Raw genomic sequence first — 8,299 nt, 5'->3', positions numbered from 1 at the left:
CTCATAATCATATGGTGGTTTCGGCTTGTTAAACCCCAGCAATAATTGTACTTATAATTGTACTATGCTAAGGGCTGCTGTTCCTCAGTGGCACATACCCACTGGGTTCGAATCCCAATAGGATTCAGACCCAAGTTTCCTGTGTGTCAGTCCAGCATTCTACCTCTGAGGCACGCCAGTGTTTGAAACTCGTTTGCAAACTGGCCTTAGGCAGGCTTGATATCCGGAACAGAATCGCATTAATATAAGTAATAAAGTGTTTTAGAAGAGCAAATTTGGAACAACTAGGTGTCAGACAATGCAATTTGCATAACGAGTGGGTCGTCCAATGCTTCTACCCATTACAAAAGCTTGTTCTTTAATAGGCTAGAGCATGCTATCGCTCAGGCCGACTTCTCTGCCTCTTCTTAACCGAGTGTGCGAAAGAATTGAAGTACAAAAGGAAGACACCTGGACTTTGTACTTCAATTTCTTTGCGCACTCAGTTAAGATGAATTACCACCAACTCACCCAGCAGTCCACGTTTCCCCCTGCCTCTCTGTAAATAAACCTTTCTCTTTTTCTTGATCACCTATTAACTGTGGCACATACCCACTTCAGGCACGATTCTTTGTCGTCAGTCACTGCATAAAAAATTTGCACAAAATTCCTTGCAAGTGCATAGCAGATGCCACGCTTCTCCGAAGAATTACAAAGAATAGCATAGTGAAAGCAGGCCTACTAAACAAAAATTATGAGTATTTATGGTGTAGAGGGTATCCAGCAAGTATGCTTGTAGCAGTTACCCAAAGAGTGTTAGAAAAGGTTCTGAAAGGTCACTCTTCCAGCTTTCGCTGTGACTGTGCTGCGTGTTCCACGCGGCCCTGGTGGTTAGTTCTTTGCATTAGCAGCAAGCTGAACAGTTTGATTAGCATGCTCTAGTCCCACATATTCCTGCGAAACAGCCTTCCAGATTGCCAGCCAACTTTGCACGTTACACACTCGAGTAAACTTGCCAGTCGGGTCACAGCAGTGACACAAAAGCAGCCTGTGCAGGAACCCCCCTTTCCTTTTAATCCTGCAGATGCGCCCGCTGCAAAGAGTTCTACAGATGCCCTTGCATATGTTAATGCCAGCAGACTGGAGTCTTGTAGGTGTTGAGATTCTCAATTGTTGAGCAAGGAATGCCCAACGGAGTTTACATTTCGACCATAGCACTTGTCATTAGAGCACGACCTCAGTGCAACTGACAGCAGTCACCATGACAAAGACAAGTCCTCCTCTAGGAAAGGTCGGCTCTGGTGGCATTCCCTACTCAACCTCGCAAAAGAGTTAGTTGGTTTTTCACGATCTTACAGAAAAAAAAAAGCGGGAACAATGTATGAACACGTACGTCTGTGTTCATCTGTTGCTATTTTTTTGTTCAAGCATTTCTCCATGCTCAAAGCCTCCATGTCTTACCCTTAACATCTGAAATGCAGCGATCTTGTCAGCAGCATACAAGCTTAAAAAACATGCCAATAGTCTTGCTGAATGTCACCAGCTTGTCTGTACTCTAGTAATCCACCAGAAAAGACTGGTGCAAAGTATTTTGATTGGGGCATTATTCGTGTCAATTTGTGTCGGTTGCAGGGAATGTATGCACAAAGCCTACGTGGGTTTCCACTGCCTGTCAAAATGTAGAGACTTGCTAGTGAAAATCACACCAGCTCTTGCCATGCATGAATTATTCAATATCTTCATTACACCAGGTCTTGATCTGCGTAGTATTGTCATGTATGTATTACTAAATTTTTTCAGTGCTTAATGCTTTTTCAGTGCTTCATTAATGCTTAAGGTGTAGCACGAGATTACAATGTTCAGTATCAGTTAAATGGCAGCCAGAAGTGCTTAGAAATGCAGAGAGAATGATGCCACGACATACAGCACGTATAGATTCGTTGCCCGAAACTCTTCAATGCCTGCAAAACAGCAGTGAAGTGTCATTTTGTCCTACTAATACTTTAAGCCTGGTCTTGAGGTTTTCAGCCTGTAACAAGGGATATTTGTTGAACTTCAAGCCAATTATTAATCTGTTTTGAAATCACTTGAAACAGAAGCATGTGTACAAACGACAACGGGAAGAAAACTCGCCGCAATGGAAGCGTGGGCTTTATTCAAACAATGTACCAGACCAAATTTAAAATATATTTCTCCCTAAAAAACATTTTGTACACGATAGCAAATATAAAATTCCAAAAATTTAATATTGCAATGTCAGCATGAAAGACCAAAAACACAACAGGTAGGTTTTCTTAAAGCCATTCAGGTCATCAAAGAAAAAAAAAAGGTACAAAAATACATCTCTAAAAAATGCCTCACTTCTAGGAGCCAAAAACACATTTGGCAACAACAATTACATGCGTCGCCAGACGCATGCAGCGCACCACCAACATTTGTATCTCGGTACATGCATGAGACAGTTAAATCCGAGACAAATTTCAGGATGCCACCGTGATAACGGCGAGTTAACTGCACTTGGGCATATTTATGAAGGTACGTATAAAAATAGAAACACACTGCTTAACCGCACAAAGGCCAGATGATTATTACACGAAAAGAGACTTGTCCGGACATGCAACAAGCATGGCAAGAGGGCCACTTACGGCGAGCCGGTGTAGTTTTTCGTTACGCCGCCAATAAAAGGGAAACTAAAGGCAAATGTTAAGGAAGGCTTTACATGCCAAAGCAACAATGATTACAAACTGCTAACACATCATTTGGATGTATAACTTCCCGTTAACCTTGATGGGTAAACACCAGTAACACAACTGTATGCAAACGTGTCAAGTCATTGGGTTACCACTGAATTGTCCCAAAGAATGTCTGAAATTGTGTGCAAAGACTATTTCTGAACTCCATGTTTATTACTGCCTTATAGTACTACTCTACTTAATATTTGCCTTTAATGCCCCTACAAGCTGTAGAGCTATTATATGAACACATGAAGACGAAGTACACATTCTTAGCAAACTTATGTAGTCCTCCATTTTGAATATTGGGCACAATTTAGCACTGTTCTAAACAACCCCTCACACAGCAGCGATGAGAGACACTGCAGTGAAGGGCTCCAAATTAATTTGCGTACCTGAACAGCTGCTTTAAAACTCATTGCATAGAGCTTGGTGGTAAAGCTACTCCTGAAGTATAGGAAGACGGAGCACATGCACCATTTTCCTAGCATGTCTGTGCAGTTCCCAGTATCTATCATGTATTACTGTAGATTAATCGGAACTAGTGGTGGACAACTTATCTAAAGCTACTCTATGAATGTGCCAAGACAGACATGCATGTCTGCACAGCTATTGCCTTATCTCCATGTGCAAGTTTTATCTTTGCATAGATATCTTTGTAATATCTGCTTTTAACCAAATCACCCATGAAAGTGTCCTGCAAAGAAAAAATTGCCCGCTAAAATACAACGGGTCTGTTGAAATGTAGCACTTGAGACTCCCTTAAGTTTATGTTGATGTATTGGGTGCTACTTGTATGTGGGTAAAGCCAAAAGAAAGAACCTCATTTCATTTACATCGTTTGAGGAGTGGTTTTTATACCAAAGCAGTAATCGTCAATTGGCTTGCCAGCGTTACTCTAATAGAAAACTCTGTGCTTGCTGCTTTCTCATTAAGAATGCCATGCTACGCCGAAGTTTTGCGCACCGTTCATGACGAGAAAGTGCCGAGCACATAGATTAATGCAAGCGAAGGCACGCAATACTGTTGTGGGACAAAAAGCTGCGAATGTTCCTAAGAGTTTGAAAGTTGGCGGATGAACCTATTAAGTAACCTTGTATGACATTCGGATACCAAAAGTGTCGTTTATTTTGTACTCCACCAAATTACCATCATCGTCAACTCTCATCGGCAAGGGTGGAAGCCATTCCACTTGTAAAATTGGACGATACAAAATTTCAATAATGAAGGAAAAAGTTCCTGGCTTCGGACTGTATAAGCCGCAGTGGGTGCTCCAGAGAGCGAGCAAAGCGCCTGTTCACAAGAGTCGCTGTGGATTCAGCACACGGCAGCACCACTGCATAAACGCCTAATTTGCCTAGAAGAGTCCACCGGCAACGCTGCGCTTTTCCTCATCACATTACTCTTGAAACTTGAGCTGCAGTAGAATAAATACAAAATACAATGGAGGAATGCACGCACTGGCCAAAAGAAGCCACACGTAACACTCCTGCACCCCTTGCTTCACAGATGGTGTCCCAAAACAAATGCATGCACCGTTCTTCTCAACGTGTAATGCACTCTTAGGTCGCGCAACTGTACAGAGCCAATTGGTAAGATGTACATCCAAGAAGAACAGTGAAAACTAATAAACAATAGAAAGCAGGAGCGGCACTTTGTTAATAAAACTTTGTTAACAGACAAAAAAACACCGAGACAACAATGGGTGCACATCTCTGAGAGCACCGCAGTTTCACGTCACATCCAACCTTCAAGGTCGCAATCTCATTAGAGAGAGAAAAAAGAGAGAACAAACACTATAGAAGGCACGACACCCACAACCTTGAATTATTTGCCGAAGTTACATGCTCAATTTCCTGTGAAGCACCTTCATTACTGGTAAGCGGCAGTTCAATACTTGAGCATGCAGCTGCAGCTACAGTTTTTAACACGTTAGCTGATATGTTCCGATAAAATTAGCGCGAGAAAGGCATTCAGGCTACCTGCATAGCCACAAATAGAACAGTGCCCCTTGCAAGGGTCCAGTAGAGGTCTTCAGCAGAGCATTTGAAATAGCAACGCCTGGGGAGTGGCGCCATATGATACGATCCTATAATAGGCCTAACAAGGCAGATTGAGAGCATGCACTGGAAAGTGGCACTTTCATCTTACCAAACTGCATCAGACTCTGAAATTGCATTTTATGGTCACAAATTTGCGAGCATGAATGCAGTCAGACGTTTTCCACCAATGGGTGCTGCACATTTTCCACTAGCAACAGTAGTTAAAAGAAAATTTGAGAAAATATTGTGCGCACACAAAATTTGTGTTCACTGCACTTTTACCAGTTTGCACACTGTCAGTCTGCTATGTGGTGTACACTGTGCTGGCATAGTACAAAAGACTTCCATGAAACGTTTAATGCTTTGTTCGTCAACATCATCAGAGTATGGCAAATGTATCTTGTCTCACAATATGAAACAAGCAATAACAAACTTTTTTAGAAAAGATCCGAGCAACACACAAAATTTTACGATGATGCATTCCCAAGTCATACCAACGAGTTATGTCCCATACTGAACAGCTTAAAATGCATATTCTCAAACAACTCTATGCGTCAATAAGACTAAAAAAGTTACTGCATTGCTGCACAGCAGGCACTTGGGAGTTGCATGCACATAATGCAAAAATCATTGTCAAATACGGACTTTGCTATCAAAGTTTAGTGGGTAACATGACACAGACATCTGAAATATGTCAAACGTGTACTGCACATGGAGCGATGCATGCCGTATTTATTTTTACACTGCAGTGTAGTCACGTGTCGTTACATAAACACAAGCAATGCATTCTGTACAAATGCAATGGCTTACACTCAAAGCTAGTAGTAGAAATTGACTGATGCTACTTCGACGTGTGAATGGGTAAATATTTCGTTCTTTAAAAAAAAACACACAGGCAGGTTAAAAAATACAAAGCATAAAATTCTACTTAATGTCATAGGGCTCAAAGCACAAAAAGCATGCCAGAGCATTGTCCAAAACCTTACATAAAAATCGCACACATGCACAAAATGAAAACTTCTGCCATATGTGCACATGTCACAATAATGAACAGTCCTGCAAAATTATTCCTGCAGTGAAATGCAGAATGGTCAAATAAACACTGTCGGTTAGCGTATCCACATGGTCTCATTAATGGCTAAAAGTAATGGAATGCTTAGAGCAATACTAAAACCACCATAAAGCATTGTTTCAATGCTCAGAGAAACTAGTACCCAGTAGTTACACTTGCAGCTTTGATTCAAGTGGTATTAGCGTGTTCCAAAAGAGAACCAGGCTGTGTAAATACAACTTTCTTTGAACATCATGGCATTAAGCTATATAATACAAGTGAAGGATGCAATGAAAGTTCGATTACGGTCATTTCCGTGTTCTCAGATGAGACCACTATATTACGTAACTGCCACAGAACGTGCTCCAGAGCTGCATTCTTTGTTTATCACTTTCAGTGAGACTTTCACTTTTCAAGCACACTGATTAACGAGAATGTACTATGCACTCAGTGATATAAATGATGTCACAATCTAAAAATGACAGTGACAGCCAGTGCATGTGCCTACCAACTTCTTTAGTCCTGTCCAATCCCACAAAGCAGTTTCGTGCATGACAAAAGTAACAGACATGAAAGTGATAAAACAAAGATGCAGTGAAGGGGTCCGCAACAAATGCACAACAACAGAGCTCTTCAACAAGAACAAGGTAAGGAGAACACTGCGCAAAAGCAGACAGAAGCAACACAGAAACAGCAGGTTGGTCGGGACGAGAAGCAAGGATGGAAGAAGCACAAACACCGCACCGCACGAAGACAATGGGACACGACCAGCGTGAGACCGGCAATGTGCGTGTGAAACTGGGGTGGGCTCGTGTGCGTAGGTGCCGCCACTGCTGCCAGAGCTGCGGCTTGTCGGACAGTGCGGTGCACCGCCCTCACTGACCAATGCCACTAAGCCACCGAACGCAGAGAAGTGGGCTCGGGGAGAGACTGCGGCCCCAGTCACCGGAGGAACAAGCAAGAGCGCGCGTCATCATCACCGCCACTACAGCGTCCCAGGACAACAGTCCTCCGGCGGCAGCGAGGAAGGGGCCTCGTAACAACGAGCAGGGCACGGCAGCGGTGGGTGGTGGCATGCCCCGCTCCGCCCGGTAATGACTTGCTAGGGTGGCTGCCGGGCAGCATCAACTCCAGACGTCAGCCGAGTAGCGCCGCTGCGACTCCATGCGCTTGAGGTAGGACACTGCCTCGTCTTCAGACATGTTGCCATTCTCGCGGAAGATCTCTAGTAGGATCTCATGCACGTCTCTTGCCATGTTACGTGCATCACTGCAAGCAGGGAGGCAAAGGATGCAGACAGTCAGAGGGATGCACACATCTTTATTGTTCTCTACCCCGAACTTTCGACCTCCCCCCTTCCTTATCCCTTCCCCAGCGCAGGGTAAAAGATAACCCGACATTAATGCACTAAAAGTGCTCAATATTGCTGTTAATGCAGTAATCAACAACTTGACAGATCTATTATAAGTGCCAACCTTCATTCTATTGTTGCATTCATTCACGCCTCTTGTACACTGTCATCTTGCCATTGTCAACAGATACTCGCCACACTGCAGGCCAGTGTGGTTCCTTGAAAAAGCCAGATATTCCTCATTCTTTCAATGCATTCTACACAGGCACCAGAGATGGATAAAGCTGGGGTACAACAGCCAAAGAAATGTTCTCACAAATAAAAAGCTTTTTCACTCACCCACAAATGTAGAAGTGGCCATTCTTCTTGCCAATGAGGTCCCAGACCTCATCCTTGTTCTGGCGCAGGAGATGTGTCACATACACTTTGTGTGGCTGGTCTCGCGAGAAGGCGAGGTACAACTTGGTCAGTGTACCATTTGCCAGGTACTCCTCCAGCTCCTCCTGGTACAGGTAGTCTTCAGCCTTCTTGCGGCAGCCAAAGTAGAGTACCGCTTCACCCACGGGCTTGCCTGCATTGTCCACGTAGAAACAAATAGGGCATGTTTAACCAGGACAAATACATCCAGTGTGAAGTTTAGGATGCATGGCCAAGTGGAACTGTGCCAACTGCTGCCAACCACTGCATCGCAACTCTTACTGTAGTGCTGAATTATATGTGCCTGGTTTCTGCATTATTTTTGCCAGTCTACCAAATCATGACGGGGCAAAGTATTTTTAATGTAGTAATAATCATAACAATAAATAATGTGGTTTCACATTCCAAAACCACGATATGATTACCAGGGACGCCGTTGTGGAGGGCTCTGGAAATTTTGATTTTCTGGAGTATGCGAGCCTTGAGCTTTTTTTGCCTCCACGAAAATGCGGCTGCAGCAGCTGAGATTCGATCCCACGACCTTCGGGTTAGCAGTCGAGCACCGTAACTACTACACCACCATGGCGGGCTGTACTTTTGGTCTAATACCTTTCTCCGCTACCATGTAACATGACTACCTTAATAGTCATAAATAGTTGATAAACATGAACCTTGTTGATGCCCTACAGTTAACACAAAAAGACGTTTCAATATTAAGAGAAATGAG

General features: G+C 43.4%; 1 protein-coding gene across 3 annotated transcripts in view; it reads right to left on the bottom strand.

The window, feature by feature from the left end:
- Positions 1-6,420: 6,420 nt before the first annotated feature.
- The window catches only part of Cpr (Cytochrome P450 reductase), a 37,546-nt gene continuing 35,667 nt past the window's right edge, over positions 6,421-8,299 (bottom strand). For all 3 annotated transcript variants that reach the window (XM_037431431.2, XM_037431438.2, XM_037431425.2), the window contains exons 13-14: positions 7,495-7,726; positions 6,421-7,073 (exon numbers count right to left, since the gene is read on the bottom strand). In XM_037431431.2, the coding sequence (XP_037287328.2) occupies positions 6,929-7,073; positions 7,495-7,726 (377 nt within the window). In that variant the 3' untranslated portion in view covers positions 6,421-6,928. The remainder of the gene's footprint in view (positions 7,074-7,494; positions 7,727-8,299) is intronic.

The sequence above is a fragment of the Rhipicephalus microplus genome, chromosome 3 (assembly GCF_043290135.1).
Source record: "Rhipicephalus microplus isolate Deutch F79 chromosome 3, USDA_Rmic, whole genome shotgun sequence".
Taxonomy (NCBI): Eukaryota; Metazoa; Arthropoda; class Arachnida; order Ixodida; family Ixodidae; genus Rhipicephalus; species Rhipicephalus microplus.
The sequence above is the reverse complement of the archived record's forward strand: the minus strand, read 5'-3'. Positions and strand labels throughout refer to the sequence as shown.